Below are 25,540 nucleotides of genomic sequence, written 5' to 3' on the forward strand. Positions count from 1 at the left end.
TAAGGAAGGTTCAGGGAAGGAAAATTCATGTGAAAGTGGAGGGGCAGAACATGTGACTGCCATTGAGTGTGAGGTAACTATTTCTCCGAAGAGACATAAGCCAGACTCTGTGGTGACAAAAAATATTAATATATGACACAACTAAGAGACTGTTACATTTTCAGGCACATGGATTTGATAGTTATTCCTGACTTGAATTTATTGATTTGAAAATAAAATGTTTTGTAGTTGTTGCAGACAAGAACTAAAACTGGCACAGGTTGGAAATTCAGCCAGTGTTTTTCTCACTGGAACTGACAACTTAAGGATCAAGTCTCATGAATCTTCTGGACCTCACAAGGCCGGTGGTCCTTTCAAAACCAAATGAGACTGAAATATGAAAAAAGGAAAGCTTTCTTTAAAATAGCCGACAGCCTAGCTGATTACAAAAAAAACCATTTTTTATATATGGAAATGCTGAGTGCACTCCAGGAGAAGAACAGTTCAGTTTTGAAGTTGGTGCCAATTATGAGAACAGATCTAATGCAAGAGACTGTTCCATAAATCAATCAAGTCTTGCGAGAAGTAAGGGAAAGTCTGAATTCCAGTAAATTCCTTTCCATGATTAATGATGGAAGTACTGATGGTATGATATTATAGCATAAATTGTGCATACATGATACCTGGGCAACGGAAATCTGAAAATTTCAGTTTAACAAAAATCAACCATCTTTAGGAAATAAATATGTTATAGATTATTTCGTTTGTTCTTTCTGTGGACCAAAGTAAATGCATCTCATCAAATCTCAGTAAGTGATTTAAATTTTGAGACAAGTGAAAGTATAGTTTGGACAAGTGAATTTTCTGAAACAACTCGTCCTGACACCATCTTCTGAAACCTCTTTGCTCAGCCCTGCAATTGCCTTTTTCCCTCTCAGTCTTCAGCAAGACTCTTTCTAGTTATCTGTGATTGTATGAACTCCAGAGATGCTGCTGGACTGTGGATTTTGGGATTATGCTTATGTCTTTTTGTTCATTATTTCAATTGTCGTATTTAAGTTTGCATGCTAACATTTGTATCATTTCGATCTTGTGTGGTTTATGCAGAAAATATAAAGGGTTCCAGACTCAAATTGTCTCCTATAGTGGTATAAAAAATTGATCCATTGACTGTAGTTTAAGGTAATTTCTAGAGCTTGAAACATTATTGAAAACTGAGTCACAAAAATGAAAAACAAAATCATTGCTCAGGGTGACATAACAGAATTTGGTGGTGCAGGATTTTGACAGCATCTCGGTTCATGATGGGGGAAACAGTGACTGTGAAATGAGTCTTCTTTCTACCTGCACCCTCATCTCTGCTGCCCATTAGCAACTCCCCTCCCTCCAAGGTAAATATGGGGGTGTGTTTGGCAGCATCTCTGGAAAATTGTCTTAATCTGTTTGATTTTCTTTATTAAATGTTTTCTGAGTTTTAATTTTAAAGAAGAAAAAAAAAATCCAGTGTTATTTTTATGTAATTCAGGTTTAGTATGTATGTGTTATAAGAAAAGCATGTAAGTGAATAGATCTTTTAAAGTTGAATTGGGCTTGATGTGTTCAATAATTCACTTTTACAATATAATATGGGTGACATTTTTTGTATGTATAAACATGCCTTAATAATAATAATGATAATAATAATAATAATAATAATAATAATAATAATAATAATAATGTCAATTGACACAGAGATCTTGAAGTGGGCCAATGTCTTACATGGTGGTTATTTTATAGCTTGCTTGGTTACATGCGAGATGGATTTTTTCTCAGTGTATAAATATGCCTATAATGAAAATAAAATTTATATGCAGATGTGTCCATTATGGATAAATAAGTATTTATGCCAGTATAGTTTACTTCACAGATTGCTTTGTTATCAGTCGTTGCATGCATGATTATGAAGCTTGAGCTATTCCTATGTACCTGATACAAAGAAAAATATTTAGCTTGGGGTGATCAAAGTTGCATGTGAATTTGTTAATTGCTTCCATTGTGGTTCCAAGTGTAAGATGTTGCAAAGTAAATTTTTAGACCTAATATTTAGCAAGATTTTAGAAAGTTTTAAAATATCTTAAGTGTTAATCCAGGCCGCTGATTGATGGAGGTAAATCTTTCCCAGTCAGAACATTTCATTTGTTGGAACTCCACAGGAAACTTATCATGTGCGAATAGTTATCAAAATGCTTTGGACGCAGTTCTATTTTAATTTGCCTTTTACAGCATGTTGCATGTTGCATGAGTTCTATGCTGTATTTTTTCTGGCAATTTTTGCCAGTTTAGATTGCATCTGTACATCCAAGTACAGTGCTTCTACATTATAATGCAGTCCATGTGAGCCAACATGTACATCACCTTATAGTTAGATTGTATTACATTGAATTATATGATGCATATAATTTTACTTATTACTATGAATCATAATTGGCAAAAAACAGGAGCCATGTTATAAAGAAAGGCCTTAGAATAGGAGCTGTGTTATAATGCCTGAACGTATAACAGGAGTCATGTTATAATGAAGGGCCTTATAACAGGAACTATTTTGTAATGAAAGGCCTTATAACAGGAACCATGGTATAATGAAGGGCCTTAAAACAGGAACCATGTTGTAATGAAGGGCTTTATAACAGGAACCATGTTATAATGAAGGGCTTTATAACAGGAACCATGTTATAATGAAGGGCTTTATTGTGCTGTATGGTAGATTTTTGGTTGAAAATTCTCAAAGTGGCTTTGATAAAATGGGGGGAGTTTGGAGGACAAAGAAAATCTCAGACAAATGCAGAGTATTAGTTTTATGACCTGCCAAATTATGCATAGTGAGGTTTATAAGAAATCCATGATCAATGAAAATTAGTAATTGCTGAATGAAAACTAGTAATTTCTGTGTAAAAATATTATGATTTATAAGACAAACTTCTAAAACTTGACTCTTTTTGTTTTCTTCTATTTGTCAGCTTGACTGATGTTACAACTATTGTTAGGGAATAAGATAGTCTAAGACAAAATATTAGGACCCAAGATGTGACCATGTTATATTCTAGTTGTTACAAAGAATGTTATCGAGGGGTTTCCATCTATTCTGATCACACTATTGGATGCACATTTAATATTGATAAGACTGATATTGCCTTAGGTTGTTGTGACCTAATTGCAATACAGCATTCAAAATAGAATCATTTTATTTCATATCAAGTAAGATCTAGGAGTTGCAGTAGCTCATTTGTTATTATGGTGGTGGACTCGTGACCTAAATGTGTAGTTTCTGATCTTGCCCTGACAGATCAGTCAACCATTGTGCACAGCAAATTACCTGGAGGAACCGAAAAAGATTTAGTTTATTTATTCCACATTTCAAGAGAAATCTGTGTAAAAAAATCATTTGATCCAGTAATTGATAAAATAAGGGAACTGAATTACACAAGTTTGTGCAAAACTTGGCTTGTGATTGACCTGATATAGTAAAAGACAAGTAGTTGTCAGTGCTGAATGTAAAAGACAAGTAGTGGTCAGTGTTGAATGTTAATATGAGTAGCAGTTAGTGCTGAATGTAAAAGACAAGTAGTGGTCAGTGTTGAATGTTAATATGAGTAGCAGTTAGTGCTGAATGTAAAAGACAAGTAGTGGTCAGTGTTGAATGTTAATATGAGTAGCAGTTAGTGCTGAATGTTAAAGACAAGTAGTTGTCACTGTTGAATGTAAAAGACAAGTAGTTGTCAGTGTTGAATGTAAAAGACAAGTCTTGGTCAGTGTTGAATGTAAAAGACAAGTAGTTGTCAGTGCTGAATATAAAAGACATGTAGTCAGTGTTGAATGTAAAAGATCAGTAGAAGTCATTGTTTAATGTAAAAGACAAGTAGTGGTTAGTGTTGAATGTAAAATACAAGTAGTTGTCAGTGTTGAATGTAAAAGACAAGTAGTTGTCAGTGTTGAATGTAAAAGACAAGTAGTTGTCAGTGCTGAATGTAACAGACAAGTAGTTGTCAGTGTTGAATGTAAAAGACAAGTAGTTGTCAGTGTTGAATGTAAAAGACAAGTAGTTGTCAGTGCTGAATATAAAAGACATGTAGTTGTCAGTGCTGAATGTAAAAGATCAGTAGAAATCATTGTTGAAAGTAATAATACAAGTACTGGTTAATGTTGAATGTGAAAAGACAAGTACCCGGTAGTGGTCAGTGTTGAATGTAAATGAAGTAGAGGTCATTGTTGAATGTTGCTGAGTTTGTAAGACAAAATTGTTTTTTGATTACTGGATGTAGCTAATGCATGTAGTATTTAGTTTGCAGACTAGTGTTTGCAGCAAAGATGATACTGTTGTAATGTAGCAATTTTCTGGAACAAAAATCATTCTGCGACCGTAGAAAATTCTTTCCTGATTAATTACAGATTCAATTTCCAGTTTTCATGGGTATGTAACTCTTGTTCTAACTCCACTTTGCTGCCATTAATTTCAGCATTTTCTTTTTTGTTGAGCAGGTGCTAGCGTTAATAGTGACGTATCTTCTGGTTATATGGTGTCTGAATCAGATGGAGTGTCCAAGGGGTCATCTTTCTCATTGAACATATCTGGCACTCCTGCGGTACAGGTAGGAAAGTTACCACAATTTTTGGTCTTATTGTCAGCACCCACCACCACCATCATTATGATTAATAGGTAACATCAAAATCATTATGTATTTAGTGGTAGTATGTAACATTGCAATCACAACCACTATAATCACCACTATAACTACCACCACCAAAATCACCATCATCATCATTATCACCATCTTATGAATTAACATATGTTAATTTTGATCATTTTTAGTTCACCTCCATGAAGTAGATGGGTGGGGGGTCTGAGTGGTGTAAAGTATTCGCCTTTACAGATTACTGACTTTTCACCTCTGCCCACGTGGGCTTGAGTCTTGGGTTCAAGTCACAGGCTTGGCCAAAGTGGGTATGTGAGAGAGCTTGCCATTAGCTTCCCATGGTTTGGTGGTTCTTTCTGGGTTTTCCTGGGTTCTTCCTCCACCAGTTATACTGGTTGCCATGTATAGTCTATCCTATGCTAAAAAATGGCATTAAATGGACAACAACATCAGCAACAATGAAGTAGAGGCAAAGAATTGTACCTCCACTGTCATTGGCACAAGTTTTTGCACAGATAGAAACCATAGACACATGTACACCCTCACTGAATGTCAACCATTTTTGGGGGTAGGTATTATGCAGCAATTTTGATTGGGCTTTCATTGCTCCTACCCCTCAAGGGAGAGGGGTACATGGGCTAAATTTGTGTATGTACTTGTTTATTCATGGTTTTTGCTTTTAGCTCAGGAAATTTTGCACACTGTATAAATACCTGGAATCATGAAACTCGTGAGAGGACACATTGATGAGTACTACACCTTTATTACAAATATAGGTCATTGTGACCTATATTTTACACTCCACTGACTTTGTTTCAGTTTTAATATTTTTCTTCTTTTTGCAAGCTCTGTTCATGATAGGGTCATTTGCATTTAGCTAATGATCACCTGTTTTTTTTTTGGTGAGGTATGCATTCTGATGGGTACTTCACTTGAATCATAAAAGTAGGTCACTGTGATTTACTTTTGATTGTTTCTATGGTAATTTGCTCTCCATATTTTAAAGAAACATTTTCATTGAATGGTTTGGTACCATACCATTATCAAGTCACCAGATTTTCAGTGCTGTAAAACATATCTCCAGTATTGACATCAATTTTGCTGCATGCAGTTATTACATACACGTATAATTTTAATCATCAGTCCTTACTTTCTTATCATGCACCTCGACTGTAACAGTTTTGGTGTTTTCACTGATGCAGTCACATCAATGTCCCTAAGCACACTAAGTAAAATTTGTGTATAATAGCCAGTTTTGTATTATATTCCAATCACATTGTATAACTAAAATATTTAAGATAAAGGGTATGTTATAAATACAAAATCACATTTTGTTTTGTTTGGAGTTTGCAGAAGAAACTCAGTTGCTATAACGTATTAGTATGACTTGACCTGGCTGCCTCAAAATATCCTATGCTGTATCCAGTATGTCTTTTCCTCCTAACCAGACCTAGTGATTAGAGTGTCCGGAGACATCTAAAAATGGTACTAACAGCTGCCTCGCTTGGCGCTCAGCATTAAGAGGTTAGTGTTAGGACTGGACGGCCTGGTGTCAGGATAATTTGACTGGGTAGGACATCATGCTACATGTCTGCGGCATGATTCCCCTGTGCTGCACATCATTATAAACTGCCACACTGCAGACAGTGTGACTGCAAAATTGTTAAAGCTGCATTAAAAATCCAAATCACACAGACACACACACACACAGACACATATGCACACACACACACACACTGAAACAGATGTGTGGCTTGGTTTGTGTATCAGACTTGTCTAATTACTTCAGGAGTCTCCAGCATCACAGAATCGGCAGAACCAATTCCAGTCATGTGCAATAGCAGAGTGGAACATAGAGCACGTGTGTCACTGGCTGATGGGGTTGGAGATGGAGAAATACTCATCTCTCTTCTCCGAGAAAAACATCACAGGGAGTCAGCTCCTGTTGTTGGATGGAAACCGACTGAAGGTAACAAGTTCTTATATATGCATGTCTTAGCTGTAAATGAGACAAGAGATTTAATCTGGTCTCTCCATGACCTTGTCAATAACAACTTTTGATCCTCCCAAATTTTTGTCTCACCTGTCCATGTGACTAAGTTAACTTATGGTATGGCCTGTTTCTTTTCTGTGACATAAGTAGATTGTCAGACAACATTCGCTGTTTTCAGCTTCTGATGAAAAACTACTGGACTGATTTCAACCAGACTTGGCAGAGAGTATTTTGGCATGAAAGCCTCGGTTTTCTACAGTTGATGGTGACTTACAAATATAGCTACCCTTACTAAAATTAGGAACAACTTTAAAAGATGACTTCTGAAAAACCTCCTGAACAAGAGAATTTGACTAAATGTGATCGCATCCAGGTATGAAGGTCTTTGAATCCTGTTCTTTTTAGTCAGATGATTCCCTTACTAAAAATGGAAAAGCTTCAAGGACTTTGGGAGTGAGTCACAGGTCTTGTAAGCAAAATCTTCTCTGGGTCAAAAGGCCTTGTCGATAAAATCTCCTTTAATGTCCTCTACCATATTCTGTGGTGGAATATGGTCCTATTCGTGCCTGTCCCTTTGGTTGCCTGGTTTCTGTCTGCCCCTATTTAGCCACATCCCATATATGTGGAAGTATGACAGGGGACCAGTGTAGCCTTTCAGTCATGTCATTCCATTTCCTTTGCAAAATTTGTTTCTGTTGAATAACGTGCAAATGACACCATGGATCAGAACAAAATTTATATGAGGATGTTTCTTGGAAGACTTAGCTCAGGTGTTAGTTTCACTACTTTCTCAGAAGATCTGACTGAAGTATGATCCCTTTTTGACTAACCTTGTCTTGCATATTGAATCAAGCTTTCAAAACTTGCTTCGTTTTAGTTTGGATAACTATTGTATGGACACACCTTGAATTTCACCAAATTTTGTACATTTAATTTATAGAGGAAAGACATGAAATTTATGTAATAAGGTTTAAGTTATGACCCCCTGGGTATGGTATGGGAAGGTTTAGGGAGATCATAATCAACAAATAAACAAAAAGGAATTTTGCAATATTATAAGTTCTTCTTCTTCTTCTTCTTGGGGCCCCGAGTGGCCGAGTGGTCTAAAGCACTCTGTTACGGATCACTGCCATCTCACCTCTGTCTGCATAGGTTCGAGTCTAGGACTCGGCTAACGTGGGTATGTGAAAAAGCTTGCCAGTAGCTTCTTGTGGGTCAGCGGTTCTTCCCGGGGTTTTTCCGGGTTCTTCCTCCACCATTAATACTGGCAGCCATGCATAGGCTATTGTGTGCTGAAATGTAGCGTTAAACCCCACAACAACAACAACATCTTCTTCTTATTATTATTATTATTATTGTTATTGTTATTGTTATTATTATTATTATTATTATTATTATATTTACAGACCCTTGGTATATCAGATAGCAAGGACAGGGAATTACTGAAAAAGAAAATAAAAGAAATTAAAACCGCAGCAGAAAAAGAAAGAAAGCAACAAGAGAAAGAGAAAAAACTACAGGAGAAAGAACAGAAACTGAAAGAAAAAGAACTAAAGAAACAGAAAAAGAAATAGGAGAACTACATTATGAGTTTTTAAATTGGTGCTATATTCCTAGAATACGTTATACAGTCAGTTTTTATTCAATCCAGACATGTTAAAATCCATGTTTATAAATTGTGTCAGAAGTATTGACATATTTTAACCTTTTTTGTGTCAAAAGCAGTATTTTCTTTACAATTGTGTGTGCAGAGTCTCTTATTTTAGGTGCATGCATTTTTTGGCCAAGAAAATAGATCATTGTAGTCAGGTGCAAGAACATTGCTATGCAATTGATGCATAAGTTGTGTTAGTAGACTGGTTGCCTGTTTAATTATTGTACCTATGAAGTTACAATTAGGGTAAATACAGAACTAGAACCAGACTATTTTAGCCAACTTTGCGAATATTGTAAACTTTACATGAACAAATTACATGTAGATGAAGTAGTGCAATATAAGTCAAAAAGAACGATGGACAATGCCCAGTTGTTAAGGGTTTTGTTATTTTGCTAATGGGACCAGAGCTTTTTAAATTGGAATAAGTTTTGCACATGGAGAGACAACAAAAACAACAATAACAACAAAACCACTGCAAGAGATATGCAGAGTTTTACACAGTATTGTATAGGAGGTGAAAATACAGATGAAAGTGCCTTGTTACCAGACCCTGTTTTTCTGCTGCTTATACTTTTCACCAGTCATGCAGTTTCACTGACAGCAGCATGAGCCATATCATTGGAGTTGTTGTGGCAACTGTTTCCAAGGAAATTGTACAATAACCCTCTGTGAGGTATGTAGTGTATAATGGTCATCATCTGTCAAATCAATTTCCCATTCATAACCATGAAGCGTTTCATTATTCATTACCATTATTGTATGTACATTCATCTTACATGGACTTTGTTTATAAGTTTCTTAATAGAATGACAAATAGTGCTTCTTTGTTGCAGGGAGTACATTTAATTCTCAGGTTGTGTTGCACAATAAAATAAGACATAAATCACAATAACTATGGTAGTTATTCAGTACAGCTCTCCTTCACTATAGTGTTATTCACTATAACAATTCAAGATATAACATGGTAATGCTATAGGTTCCATTAAAAAGTAGCAAATAACTAAAATATGTATAATTTCTAATATTCATTGTCTTAAAGATTAATAAAACTATTCTATTATTGTTTGTCATTGCTGAAACTTGTTGCCTGTCATTGCTGAAACTTGTTACCACAATCTTCTTCAGCCTCTAATTAGCCCATGGTGTATTCAGTCAAGTGTCAGTTGTTGTATCCAGCATAAGCTTTTACGACATTCAAAATTGCTGTTGTTACAAGTCAAATGTACAAGATCTGCAGATTAGCTGATATAATTATGCATCCAGAACCTGCTTCTTGTAATCATTATTAAATTATTAGATAAATATATCTTGAACTTTGTAAAGGTTTTCATTTGAAGTTTTCTAGTATTGTTTGCATACATCATTCGATCACTAGACATAAACAGTTTGTTATCTTTTGAGCTGTTTGTTTGCATAATAATGTAAAAAAATTAGAAAAAAAAACGTCCTTTAGCCCATTAGGGTCTGACAGTAATAAATCCTATATGTCAAGCACCAATACATGTGGCTGGTACCAACCCGTGCGCTGTTTATAGTAACAAATGGCTTTTGCCACATTAGCATAATGCTTGTGCCAATGAAAACAAAACATGGTGAGATAGTGAAGTCAAGTTAGTTTAGCATCTCTGTGATATAACAGTTGCCATACAGGACTGGAATTTCCATTAGGAAACCTCAGACATTTTTGACACCATGACTATGTGACATATAAATGTAAATTTATCTTGTGTTCTCGGTGATCAAGTTCCATTTTTGAAGGAGAACAACATGGAGATAGTCCTGATTATTTTTTTTACTGAATATCGACTAAAACATTAAAGAAAGATGGGAATAAATAAATAATAATTATCAACTGAGGTATATTTCAAAACAAGTTTTGAATGATTATCTTAAGGTGATGACCGATTAAATTTGATGATAAATATGGTGCCTAGAAATAAATTGAGATTTCAGTCTTTTGCATTATACATTGGTTCAGTACATGACACAGTCTGAATTTATGGAGCTTAAATGTCACAATATAGGAAGTGAGAGCTGTAACTACCCTGGTCTCATTCAAAAGAAATCAGAAATAAATAAAATTTTTCATTGAAGATGTAGGAAATAAGAACTGTTTCAAATGTAATAAAATTTTTTATAACCAGTTAAAGAGGCTGGTGGCTAGGATAGTAATCAGCTAGTTATCTGCAAAAGTTATATTATTGTATGTATTTATAAGCAGCTTGTTAACCTGATAAAACCTGTATCTCTTGGAAGCTTAGGGATGGCTATTGTAGGTTAAAAGGATGAAATGCTTGACTTTTTATTTTCACTGTAAAATAGTATTCAGTTGGATATGTGAGCTGACTTGTATAATATTTACATACGAGATTATTGAAGTCAATCAAAATTATGCATTGATTTTAGAACAGGCATATCATAATTATATCTATTTTTATTCATATTAGATGTAGGAAAAAAACTGATAATTTTTTTACTTCGTGTTGGAAATTGTTATTCCCATGCATATAATGAGGCTAATCGTAAGGTCAACACGATAAATGATTCAAATGAAAGAATTACTTTCTGTGCATGGATGGTAGTTTGAAGCCGATTTTACTAACATGTCAGTCAGCTATGTGTGCTCAGGTATGATGAAGGTTTGATCATACTTTTGCGTTAATAAAATTAGGCTTGACCTAGAGTCGTTTTCCTTTTTGTTTTAATTATTGGAAATATTAAGCACAAGTTTTTATCAGCTGCTTAATTTTTTTAATATCTCTACCATGTGAATTCTTATTTTCAGTCAGTAGTGTCGAATAATGTTGTCTTTTTTTCTCCATTGAAATTCTAAAACATGACATTTGTGAGTCAGATTGTTGTTGTAGCATCAGCAAGGTGCTCAAGTTACTGTATTTGTTTCGTATTATTCATTTATAAAAAAACCTTTTAGTTGTATCATAGTATTTAGTTGACTTACAACAAGTAAACCATGGCATTTAAAAAAACTTAGTTTTTGAAATGTATCACCAGATTTTGTTCATTTTTTGGGAGAGAGCTGTTTTCTACAAAAATGGCAACAGCTTTTACTGAAGTAAAAAATTAATTCTTAGAGTAAGCTATGACAGTAGCCAGTGACAGTGGGTGTTGAGAGAAAGCTGTGAGTTTTGGAAAGTAACCACTGACAGAGGGTGTTCAGTATATAGAAATGGGAAAGATCTATAAAGTTACTTCGAAAACTACTTAGATTAGCACATGAAAACTTGAGACATCTCACAATTGTGGTCATTTGAGCAAATGTCTAATTGACTAAAATAAAAATGTTTCAAAAATATGAAATGAAGAGGTACTGCTGATTGTTATTAGCTTTCATAGAGTAGTTAACCTATACTATTGTAACACATTTTTCATTTTTGTATAGGAGTCTTTATATTGTTATTACCATTAATGTTGCCAGTATAACTTCATTAAATTTGAAATATTAGCCATACATGTATGCTTGTGACATCATTTTTTGTTTTGCTTTTACAATGAAATGCCGTAATTTGGTGAATTCTTTTTTATATTTTGTACAAAAGAAATTTGATGTATCATAATATTTACATTAATTTATAAGTGCCAATAGCACAGGATGTACTTAGCTGTGTACCCAAGTTCAATCCATTTTACGGTCATTTGGCTAATTTATATGATTTTTCAAATTTGTACAGCCTAAGAAGAAGAATTATATATTAGGGATATTATTCCACTTGATCTAATATACTTGTGGTTTTGAGTGAACATTGCTTGAATTTCACTTTTTAAAAAAAATGCAGTTTAATGCTATTTAATTCTATGAGAAGCCCATGTTCAGTGAGAGGATGATTTCTAACACCTGTAGCAAATTTAGATTTCAAGTAATAAGACTTATCTGGCTTTGAAAAAAAACCCATTTATTAATTGGAATTCCTGGGCTTGCAGAGGTGCCAGTCTTTTGGATATCGCTGAATTATTACAGATGTTTTATGAATAATCGGAATTTATGAAAATAATCAGGAATTTATGGGAGACATTTATTGGACTGTTTTTAATGTAGACACAGCAAAGGAGAAAAGTACTTCAGGACTGACACGATAGACTGGTACATAGAATAATATTGTTTTTTAATGTAAAGGATACGCTGCCTGTCACATGGAACCAGTCTCAGAGTTGGTAAATAGGTGAAAACTGGTAACAGAAATGAAAAGAAAGATGCAGAGGAAGCCTATTGTTTACTGTTATTGATTTTGCAGATTTGAAACTATTTCAGTTTATGAAATAGGAGGAATGGATACATTATTTTTTCACAATGGACAAGGACCCCAGGTGGCTGAGTGGTCCGAGGCACTCACCTTAACAGATTACTCACATATCCCACCGTTTTCCATGTGAGTTTGTCTTGGCTTGACCATGGTTGGTGTGTGAGAAAGCTTTCCAGTAGCTTCCAGTGGGGTGCTGTTTTTTTTCTGGGTTCTTCCTCCATCAGATATACTGGCTGCATGTGTAGCCTATAATGTCCTGAAGAATGGCGTTACACCTCCACAAAAGTAAAGCGGTCTCGTTGGACAAAGAGTGTCACTGTGTACATATATAGGCCAACAGGGAGATAAAGTACATAGAAGCTTCCTGTTGTCCATTCTAGACAGGCTGCGAAGGTTTTGAAACATTGGTGTTAAGATTACTAATTCCATCATTGGGCTTATCACAGTATAAATAGTTTATTGTAATTTATAACTGACTAATCATGGTCTTGGTACAGAGAGTTTATGTTGTTACTGTTTTTTGTTGTTGCTACATTTTCTTAAAAAGAACATTTTTTAATTTATGTGGAAAATGATATTACTTGATTAACCTTCCACTATATTGCTAAAGAGACACTCACTTAATAATTAAAATTAAAACTGAATCATTTCATACTTCTATTAACATAAAGGTGCAAGTAATAGAATAAACATTTCAGGGCTTTCTGAATGTATTATGCAAGTTAAGTACAAGTACCATGTCTTGAGCGGTATGGTGTAGGTCTGTGTGCCATATATATCGCTTTTAAGTTTAATCCAGCTACAAAACTGCACAGACCTGGACCTGTTGTCACATAATGCACCAGGAAATCTGTTTCTACGCAGATTGAACTAATCAGTATAACAAATAACATGGACCTTGATATGCCTGTACATTACGTGATGGCAGATCAGGGCCCATGTTGTGTGCAGTTAGACTGGACTTGCATGCTAGAAAAAATGGTATTTTGTTTTCTTATCATTAAGCACTTCATTTTATAAATGTTTTCTTTGGGGTCTTATGCAGTATTAAATATAGGTTGACAAAAATTTTCTCCAAATAAAAGCAACACATTTACATGCCAAAAAGGTTTTGTAAAGGCATCAGTCAGTGGAAGTGTTAATTTGTTTAATATTCTTATCGGAACATGTTTTGCACTTTTCCTGATGATTTCTTTACATTTTCGAAATTGCTTTTTCTATAAGCATTTTGTTAACTTATTTTTTAAGTTATCTGTACTAGTAAATGAATCATATTCAGGAAATATTGATTCCAAGTTCAGAAATATGGAGACCTGTTGTTGATCTAACTAGTCTCAACTTTTAGATATCATCTTCATTCTAATTCTACACATACTCATTCTAATTTTACACATAATCAGAGATTATACTGTCAGTAGCAAATGTAAATATTACCCTAAATATTATAAGAGCTAAACTGTAGACATCCCTTCTCAGATGTATACTGCTACTTCATTATAATGCTGGCAATTGACACCAACTTACAGTGATGTGCATGATGCAAATTTTAGTACCACTTAATGAAACGGGACCCATGACCATACACGCCTTATACATCTCTCCCTCAGTAACTCGTGATCGATGGGTCCAGAAGTGTAGGAAAAAGTGCATGTTAGGGAGACTAACATTTTGACTTGGTTGTGACAAGATGCTGGCAACTTTTGTTGCAACATAAGAATTATAAACTCCACTGTATGACACAAATATTGATCTGGTTGATTTTAATATTTAACGATATTGGAGCTAAAGAACTTGGTTAAAGTCAGTGAATCAAGGAGAGATAATTTTGTATAGACTTAACATACAGTACCATATATTTATAATATACATACTGATATTTCTTTTTTACTTGTATTTTTGTTTTTTAATACACGGTGGCACTATCAGTTTCATGAGTAAGCAAAGACAGGTTAGAGCCTGTGTTTTTTGGTTGACAGCTAGAATTAACTCGTAAACTGCAAATGTATCTCTTTGTACTGATGAAGTCCTTAAGCTGTTGATTTTAATTGCAACCACAGATTAATGACTTAATAACGACTGTGTAACAATTGTATTAATACAAACAATTGGCACATGGCAATGGTATGATCATGAAGCTCTACGGCCAAATCAGAAATAATGTTTGACCAATAATGAAGAGCTAGGACAAAACTATGTGCATTTTATTAAAATGTTGAAGATGTTTTTTGAATGCATCATTGCAGAGTTGGAAGACCACTCACAGACTAGCAAATACAAAAACTTGCTTGTTTGTGGTGTGTGATTTTTTGCAGAAAAATATAATGACCCCTATACACCAATATTACAATGTCAGCACTTTTGATATATTGTAATCAGCTTTGACAATCTTTTAATTTGCTTCTGTCTTCCTGATCAAGGACCATTAATCCTCAACAGTTGTGAAAAAATTATGCTTAGTTGCTGAGTAAGCACTCGTGAGCATTGCCATGACAGTCCGCTAGCTTGTTTCATGTTTTGACGATTACAAATTTGAAACTGAATTAAAATACAAATATTGCTTGATACAACTTCATTAACTGGCATATATTTCTCTTAGTGTTACCACCAGTATGCATTTTCCAACATTCTCATTCATTGATATTTCATTCGATAATGTTGTTTATTGAGAAGATTGTGTTTATGAATTATCAAGGAATGCTAAAACAAGGGAATAGAGTTAGAAGAGAAATGTTATAATGAAAGACTTTATAGTGAGGTAGCAATGTATGCTTACATGTAGTTTGTAAATTTTTCATTACTCAAAAATCAGGAGTGACAGAAACATTTTCTTTCTATAATATTGATCATTACATTGCAGTTCAATGTGAAATATCTTTTAGACTGGTTGTGTAGTTTAAGGTAGAAACAGGTTTGTGAGAAATCATATTCTTTAGTATGCCCCTTTTTATATGAGAAGAAAATATAGTCTTTTTTACGGTTTGTGACACAAAATCTTTTGTAAACAACGTCAATTTTTTTGACAGATTTATTGATTTTTTCTTCTATTTAACAGAAATGTGTATTGTTTGTTTTAGAAGGTATGTGAAATAAAAACTTGTGTAAGGAAGGTAAAGATTCTATATTATATTGGAAATAAAACTTTTAAGTCAAGAAGGTAATGTTTTCACAAACTGGTTTATTGTCTCACCTAGACTGTAATGGTGAGACAGAGGTATCACTTGAACATTGGCATGATCATCAAAAAGTCGTGTCAGTTTTTGCAAATCTGATAAAGTAGTACATGGATGCATGTGAAACACTGTTTTCTGCTGATTTTACTTAGGACCAGAACATCATGCAACTTTTCACAATCAGCCAAACAAAACAGACATTACAAAAGTAATATCATATGGGATTAGTTGTAACAAAATGTCAAACTTAAGAGTTCTGTGATTTAAGAGCCTAGTCAAAGATTGAAGATACAGGACAATTACCGTACATTCTTGCATGCAGTTTGGGTACAGCTGTAAAAAACAAACCCTGGTCTGATTTCACAGAAACACAGGCAGATCAAAATTTGTTCTGTTTAATCTACTGATTAGGCCTAACAAACTATATAGATTTGCCAGCTTATTATGCAGTGACAAATTTGGGTCTGTTCAGTTTTTCAGCTGAATCTCGCTTGTATGTCAGCGTATGTGGTAATGTTGTCCATGGAACCTGGACAAAGATCTAATAATAAGAGCAGAATACATACACCCACCAAATGCTGGTTGGTTTAGTAATATGTAATTTAAAAAAGCACCTGTCAGTTTGTTCGACCATATAATGTGCGCACACACGCACACATACACAATAGTGCGAATCCTTGCTATGTGTTGTCTGAATTGTAATAATGACACCTAACATCTTGTGAACAATATTAATTACATACTGACATCACTATTGTCTAAAATTTAAAAGTTTACAGTTTAAAAAAAATTGAAAAATTTTCTTTAGGTTATAAACTTTGTGCAATACTTATTATTGTAGATGCTTCAACCCAGCAGTCATTCTTGAAGTCTGCAGTTACATTTATTATTGAAGAAGTAATCAGTATTTTGCCGCATTTTAAATAATAATTTGTATCTGCTTAACGGTATTCAGGTTTATTGTGTGCAAGTACCTAATTAAGTCCAAAACTAGCAATTGTATTATCATTTAACAATAATCTATATTAATCATATATGCCGTTTTTATGTTTACATTTCATCATATGCTAATCTGTGTTCTTTGGTACACAGGTTCCTTTTATCGGCTTTCATGAACAAAACACTTTTATATACTGTCTTGTATATATATATATATATATTTAGCATAATTCTAGATGAAACAATATTTTTGTATGTGTAATTGGATTGACCACGTAAATATCAAAATGTCATTTTCATTCCTTCAGTTGAAGTGATTTTACTGTAGACTGTCGATCAAGCACCCATTACTTGATATCAGAATTGTAAAAAAAAAAATGAAAAACAAAATGTTCCCTTTCACTATTATTTTAACAAAAAGAGGCTGAACAATCGTTGAGATGTAAAACAATGAAGAAATGTGTATAGAAGAAAGTGAAAGTATTGTTATACTGTCAGAGTGTATTACATATCTGTCATCAATATAGTAGTATAGTGTTAATTAAATTGGTTGAATCCAGAACAGTCATACATTGTGTAATCATTAAAACAGAGATATTTTTATACAGTTGTTTTTCTACAGGCTGTATTCCGTAGATTTAAAAATAATTTATATTTTTTGGGTCAGGAATGCATTAAAAATGTAGTGTCAGGTTCTGGGTTTTGTTATTTTGAAGCAATCTACAAGTTATACTTGGTTTGTTTTGGTCTTGGGCTTTGATATCTTGGCATGAGTATTATCTTAGAAGAGTAGACCTTCAGGGATTAAGTGTTTGTGAAAGACAGTATTTTCTAAATAGGCAATAAATTATCGCAATACTTGCCTATAAGTTGAGTCTAACTGCAAACAACATAGATCCTGATATACCGTAGCATAATTTGCCTGCATATCAGGGTCAGTGTTGTTTGTTCCACTGATTACACTATTAACAAACTGCACAGACCCAGATCTGCCAGCCCATTTTATGACGGCAGATCTGTGTCTGTGCAGTTTGCAGCTGGAATCATAGGCAAGTGTGAATGGTATTTGCTTCTGTTCACACACTGCAAATGGTGACGTATGAAGCTACCAATGTGGGAAGAATTCTGCTCACTCCAGAATGCTATCAAAGTAATGGCCAATGATAACCTCAGTATTGTTAAATTCATCATTTATGAAAAAGAGTGACTTTTGGAAAAAAGAAAAAAAAAGCGTATATATTTGCGTGTAAGTGGAATCCAGCTGTAAACTGCATAGACCCAGATTTGTGCAGAAACAGATCTGGGTCTATGCAGTTTATTATGAGCAATTAGTAGAACAAACAACATAGACCTGATCTACTGGTGCATTTTGCAATGACAGGTCAGGCTAGATGTTATTTGTAGTTTGACCCAACTGAAAAGCAAGCATAAATGGCAAATTAAAATTCTAAAAATGTCACCAAGATATGATAACTCCAGTTTTATTTGTCTTTCCAGCTTATACATAAAGCATTTTGCCTTGTGGTAAAGAATGTTAAAAAGTTGTGCTCTGGTGTATTTGGTCTCCTAATTTTTACTGTAGGTCTGAAGTTTATATGTTCAGAGTTCTGACTTGCCAGTCTTACCTTATGAAGCAGGAAGCTTTGTTCATTAGTGTGAAGATTGCTAAAGTTTGATTCAAGTAAAATGTCATTTTAAATAACCTTTTCCGCTTTCAAGTGAATCTTTGGGATATTGTCACTGCAGATCTAAAGTTTATGCCTTGTTATTCAAAGAGTTCATGTCCTGTCTACTTAAGCAAAAGCTTGTTGCATTATAACATCTTTTACATCAGTAGCTATACATAACTGAAAGTTTAGCATAATATTACTATGGGTCTAAACACTGGTAGTTGAGAGTCCATCCTGCTAGCCTCACCTGCTTAAGCAGAAAACTTGGTTTGTTCATCGAAGTTAACATTTTCATGTCTTATGGATTTATCAGAAACTTTAAATATTGCTTCAGGTTTAAAGTTTATATGCTAATATACTAGTTCCTAGTGGTGGCATAGAATGCAAATTAAATTTCCAATCTTTTTAGACCATAAATATCTGGTTAAATTTTTGATTGGTTCATGCGTTCATTTCCCTTGTGTAGCCTCAGCAAGATGATAGCAGTCTCCAGCTGACCAAAATCTAGGCTAGTTTAAACAATTACAGTCATGTGCTACTGGCAACAATATCATAGTGAAGTGTTTAGTTATAGAATTTGTTGACAATTTCTGCTCTTGCCAGCTTAAGCAGAAAACTTGGTGCATTTTGATCAATAATGTTTAAATGTATATAGATGCAGGTGAGACAGTGGGTTTCACAAACACTTGTTTCATATTAGAACAACCTAATTGTACCAGACTTTGTCATGCAAACATCGAAAGTAATTTAAATTAAATGAAACCCATTTTTGAAATAATGAAAAATGAAAGGAATGGGTAATTGTTGGTACATAATTAGCACCTTTTCTGTGTATGTGTGTTCCTGACCATAATCTATTTTGTGACACAAAGCAATAACATTTTTTTTACTTTCATTCATTTAATTTCAGATTCAACTGTATCTGGTGTGTGTGCTAATCTTGGGTATTTTCAGACACGCATATCGTTACAAAACAGCTAGACTGTTTGTTTTTCTGTATTTATGTATGTCTAAAACATGTCATACCAGTAACAGAAAAAAATGTATCAAAAATTATACAGTGGAATGGGAACATGTGATAATTAAAATATTAAGATTCCAATCAATTTTGTGTGTTTATGACGTTAAAATGGCCAAACCATTCTCTCTTTTCCATCTCTTCTTAGAAATAACAATTTTGTGAAATTCTAGAATGTATGCATTTGCTAGTTTGTGCTTGTTTGTTTGTGTGTTGGGAGGGGGCATATGTTGATTACTAGTTTCTGGGAATGAAACTGGTTTAGAATAAATATATAGGGTCCAATCAAATTGAATTTTATTATTGGGCTCATCTTAGCTGGATGTGAGACATGGCAGTTGCTTCTCTGCCATCACCAGATTTTTAAAGGTTTTGGTTGGTTTTAAAATTTTGTATACATTTCCTAATCTCTTAGATTCTTATCAAACCTTGCATGAATCGTTATGAAACTAAGACAATTCGTTCTATGACATACTAGCTTGTCCCTTTTACCTTGGGATGATTGATGATCACAGTCGTACATAATGTGCATTAAGGTTTTGGTTAAAACTGGGTCTTTATTTCCTTACACCCACTGATCAGATTCTCATAATATATAGAACTAAACCAGTTCATTCTGTGATGTGCTTACTTGGCCCTTTTGATCTTTGGGTCCGGGTCATAGGTATAGAAAATTTTAATGAAGGTTTTGGTTGGTTTCTTGGCTTTTCCTAAAGTGTTTGATTTATATTTTGTGTACCTGTGATGAAACATTTTGAAAAAGTCAAGATAGTTCATTTTACATTGTGACCCCACCATAGCACATTCCATTAGAACATGATTTATGATACAACATGGTTGTGGCATGGATCCCAAAATTTCTTATGCATATAATTTTCTCCAATGGTTAAAATTGTTGTTAAATGTAAATTACACTACACTGCTTAGCAGTTAACAGGCAGGCCTATGTGATGGAGTCAAATAGGTAACAGGTGTTCTGTTTATAGCACACTGCACTGGGTAACTTTGCTACATGTGTATCGGAGGGCTAAAAAACCATACACTCTGAGGTAAAGGGTTAAATGTTGGGTAACCCCAAGTTTGTTAGGAGTGTTCAGTAGAACCAAACAACACGACTCTGATCTGCAGGTGCAGTATACTACAGCAGATCATGATCTTTATTGTTTCAGTTTGACTCTACTTATAACCAAGTATAGCAGCAGAGAGGGTGAACCCACCTCAGTAAATCCGAGCAAAGAAGTCTGTACTTCTTACCTTAACAGTATAAGGTTTCATTTTGAAATATGAAGCTTTCTAATAGGAAAGCTCCATTGGAAGGGCTGGGTAAAAAAGTCTATACGGGTAACCTTAACGGAGAGGTTGCACCATCATTACTGCTGTTAATTAAAATAAAATTATATCAGTTTATGCCCCCGGGCGTTGGAATCTAAAATAAAATCCATTGTTCATTCTTATGCGAAAATGCCGATTTTTGTATTTTATCTGCAGCACTTTGTTCCTTGCAAGGGCTAATACCAAAATACTTGCCAGCCGCATTCATTGACTGAAATATTATTTCTTCCCCGGTCTTAATATTTACAGATTTATCTGCCTTCCTTGCAACTGTTTTGCATCTTAGAGCATTACCGAACTTGCAGTTCTCGCTCTGTGTGATAGCTTGAAGGTTATTCAAAGAGTTATTGAGTTTTTATCTGTCAATATGATCGATCACAAGACCGTTTTTGATCAACCCGTAAAAAGTCTCGTATACAAACCTATGATTGCAATACCTTTTTATCCCAACGTTGAATCTAAGATAACCAGTATTATCAACAGCACCAACTGGTTTTTCAGCTGACTGTCTGATTACACCATCAATAGATGCTTCATAATTCTTGATGATAGGATGTCTGACAAATTCTTTTTTGCTCCATTTTATATATAATTTGACTAAATTGTAAATCATCTTTACAAATCTAGCTATATTATCTTCAGGGTTTCTTATCACATTGTGTACATTTCTATCAACGTCTTTAACGTCAAGGTTATTATTATTTTAATCATAATATTGTTTTAGTTCCCTATATTTTTTACAATCAACGGCGTTTTCCCTTTAACTCCAATACCACACTGTAAACACAGTTTTGGACCAAGACTTCCTCGATGCACGCTTTGGAAATGTTGTCCACAGAATTCATTTACGCAAGATTTGTTACAAGGAGTTGCAGACACTATCATCAGCCACTTGCATTGGTTCTGTGTTTGAGTCATTGTATATATATTTTTTTATTTAAATACTTGGCTAAAATATGATATGGAAGAGTTTGAGAGATTATCTACAATCCAGCCTTGGAAAACATCGTTTCCTGAATCCAGATTCGATCTTGACAGAATAACTCCTGACTTGCGGAGGCAAACTCTGGCTGATCCGACGAATAATCTGATCAATAATATTCGAGATACTAAAAAAGAATTTCGCGACGATGGTGCATCTCACGTATGGCCAACATTCAAAATTATACGCGACGACGAAGTCATTAATTCTACAAAATGTACGATGAGCGGGCGAAAAAGATTATCGATTATTTCAACGATCAAAGATATATTTTTCAGAATAAAATTTGTTGTATTATCAGAAACAGACAATCCCAGCGCTGGGTTGATTATCCGTGACAAACGTGACCCTGTCCTTGCTAACGGGAAAACCGCTGTGCTAAGTAAACATTCCAGGCCAGGAATGTAGACTGGTAATGATAAACCATATTACGAACAAGCGTATCCTATAACAGCGGTTATTTATGGAATTTATTCGCTAAATGATAACCCCAACATTAATGATCTTGCGCCAATGAGATTGTCAAGACCAAATTGTGTAGCCGAACGAGTAGTAGAACATTTTACAAACGCGATACGTGGAAGTGGGTTAACGGATCAGCGACGTGAAAAAATAAATGGGCTGAATCGGTCAAGGATACCGGGGCGTCAATTAATGATGTCACTCAGTTAGAAAAAAAAAACACTCAGTTAGAAAAAAAACCTAACATTCCAATAATAGTAGCAACGATTTTACACGATTCGAAACATTATAAAAAGGGAGGAGCTCCAATAAATATCTTTGATCATAATGCGCATGCATGGACTAGCGCAGTGACAATATTTCCACGAGATCGAACCGTAAGAGTTTACCCTCAAGACTCTTGGGGGAAACATGTTTGATTTTATTCACGAAATAAGTAAAAACGATCCTGTATCAGTATGACTTTTAAAGAGTTCCGATGATGAAAAATATGATCACTTTGTACGACCTAACGGCGAATTATATCGTAAAGAATCTCTTCGTAAAGAAATGTAAAATCTTGCGCAGACATTTTTAACAGAGAATACTGAACAATTACTAAATAACTATTTCACCGTTCCGTCAGTTGCTGTTCACTTTGCAAGAGAGAAAAAATCGGGGAAGACAACACGATTTGAATTTCTTGAAGACGTACAGCAAAGTTGCTGTGACTACGGACACGGTGGATTGTGAAATACCGATTATGACCACAACGATGTTATCTCGGTTGATATGGTCACGTGTTATCCGGGAAGTTTTCTTGGTTACGGAGAATTTTCTGGATATTTTAAAAGATTTGGACACCGCACACACGGGATGACTAGAGTATCAATTAATACGGACGAATCCAGTTAGATGAAAATCAGGTAGGGGTCCGCCCTACCTGATTTTGATCTAACTGGATTCGCCCGTATTGAGTCATTCGAGTTTGCTGAAGGTCTTCATCCGATATGTTATATTTGGTTTGGTATACACTTTTCAGAGAAACGTTGGGCACCAGTAGTGCTGTTACGATATATACTTGATTGTAAAATACTGATATCGTTGATTGTGAGTGAGGCAATTATATCATACCGTCATCAGAAAGAGATTTGGTTACCACAACCTGATGAAAAAAAAAAACCGCAAAGGATCTTGGCAGAAGACTAATCGGTAAAGGCGGAGCATATGATCATAAACGACAATATGCACGATTGATCATAGACGATGTTGAATACGATTTTGTAATTGCTGATGCAACGAAGAGAAATATATTTGTTAGTCGAGAAACGGCTTTTTTGTCTAACGGAACATGATTAGGTACAATTGTTGGTTATATTGCTGGCGAGTCGCCTCAGTTTACTCATTTAAAATCTTCAATGCTTGCTTATGTTTCTATAAATTTATTATCGATGATAAACAGATTCCCTACCAATGCAGTCAGAGTTGCAACGGATTCGTTTTATATTGAAAAAAATATTCAGAATTACTGACTCAAGTTACCTCTCATAATGCATTGTTGGGCGAATGGAGAATAAAAATAAAAAATGTTATATAATTATTCTCAATCCGCATAAATTACGGTCAAAGATATTTATTATAAAAATAATCAGATATCAGAATTATCGTCTGCGGCATCCGTACATGATCCAGTATCCAGACACAAGACAGTTTATCTAAACGGACCGGGAGTTTCTGGTAAAACAACGCGAGTTATTGAATTATTTCGGCAGAGTTCAGATGATATGGTTGTTTTAACACCTACACACAGACTTGCAAGATAAATGAAAGAACGAAAAGTACAATCATGTACTTACCATAGCTTCTTCCGATGGAAAGGAAACGCATGGACTCCTGACCGAATGGGCGAGAAATACATTCCAAGTATCATCATTTGGGATGAAGTATGAACAGTATCTAAAGATACATTAAAAATGTTTATCGACTGGCTGTTATTGAAAAATACAGCTGTGATCGTGTGCGGTGATCATGGTCAACCACCGCCGTTTGTTAAGTTATCTCCGCACGAATGGCTAAAGAATTTTGTAGATTATTATGAAGAAGTTGTTGTTGTTGTTGTTCTAGGGTTTAATGCCATTTTTCAGCACAAGATAGGCCATATATGGCGGCCAGTATAACTGGTGGAGGAAGACCCTGGAAAACCCAGGAAAGAACCACCGACCCACGAGAAGCTACTGGCAGGCTTTCCCACGTACCCACGCTAGCCGAGCCTTGGACTCGAACATACGCAGACAGAGGTGAGATGGCAGTGATCCGGAACGTTGAGCGCTTTAGACCACTCGGCCACTCGGGGCCCCATTATGAAGAAGTAACTGATGATCATATATATCTTGAACCAAAATTAAGAGAGTTTAAGAAATTAATCAGACTACATCCGAATAAAATTCAGTGTGAAATAATGCGCGAAATAATTTCAGAAACTTCTATGAACGATTTTCTGCAAGTGTGGAGACCAAATGATTTGATAGTGGCAAGTAGAAATATAGTTCTTGATACACTTCAACATCGGTTATTTCAGTTGCATAAAGAAAATTTTTCAGATCTACGTGTACCATTGTGTTATAGACCAGTTGATACATGACAGAATATCGACGTTGATATACCAGGACAGACTGAGAAACAGAATCTCGTATTAAATGATGTTGTCTTTGTTGATGCTAGTGTTGTTGAGGATGCGCTGATCGCGAACAAGACTCCATGGACGCTGGGATACGCAATGACAATTCATTCATCTCAGGGGTTAACCATCTCTGATACAGCTGTTTGGATCATCGATGATCGTATCGAATGGTCAAACTTAGTTTATTTCGCAGTGTTTCGAGTCAGAAAAATATCTCAGCTGCGGAGAATTATCATAGACACAATAGAAACCATCAATGATGTTGTTGATAGCGATATAGTAAAAAACAATAGTTGGTTATAAACCATGTGACCTACCGAGAAAAAAAAAGACTTTGATCTCAATATTGAATTTGTCATAGCGCTGAGACAACAACAGAATAATCATTGTGCAAGTTGTAATACAGTAATGTTGTGGTAGTACTCGGATAAACATCCAAGACAATTCCGTAGATAGAAAAGATAGTAGTCTTGGTCATACACGCGAAAATGTGATGCTGACCTGTCTTGAGTGTAATCGACGTAACGGCGCTAGCTTACAAAAATGATCGCTGTGGTAACTGTGGTTTTCCAGGAATTACTTGTAATTGCTCGCGCACAAATCCACGTTGAGGAGCAGTTCAATCTAGTCTGTAGATTGCAGGTTTACCCGTGGATCTTACCGCGCTTGAAATTGTATGTGTCGTAATACTCCACACAGGATCAGTTGCTCTTTGTTTTACCACCTTCAAGTTCACCAGGTTCATAGAAA

General features: G+C 34.9%; 1 protein-coding gene across 6 annotated transcripts in view; it reads left to right on the forward strand.

Moving 5' to 3' along the window:
• Nucleotides 1–19,439, forward strand: part of LOC149789989 (uncharacterized) — a 226,954-nt gene extending 207,515 nt beyond the window's left edge. For all 6 annotated transcript variants that reach the window (XM_089972076.1, XM_089972070.1, XM_089972073.1 and 3 more), the window contains 3 exons: nucleotides 4,495–4,604; nucleotides 6,439–6,618; nucleotides 8,049–19,439. In XM_089972076.1, the coding sequence (XP_089828202.1) occupies nucleotides 4,495–4,604; nucleotides 6,439–6,618; nucleotides 8,049–8,216 (458 nt within the window). In that variant the 3' untranslated portion in view covers nucleotides 8,217–19,439. The remainder of the gene's footprint in view (nucleotides 1–4,494; nucleotides 4,605–6,438; nucleotides 6,619–8,048) is intronic.
• The last annotated feature ends 6,101 nt before the right edge of the window (nucleotides 19,440–25,540 follow it).

This window comes from Sinohyriopsis cumingii, chromosome 10 (assembly GCF_028554795.1).
Source record: "Sinohyriopsis cumingii isolate HCF-2022 chromosome 10, ASM2855479v2, whole genome shotgun sequence".
NCBI classification, from domain to species: Eukaryota; Metazoa; Mollusca; class Bivalvia; order Unionida; family Unionidae; genus Sinohyriopsis; species Sinohyriopsis cumingii.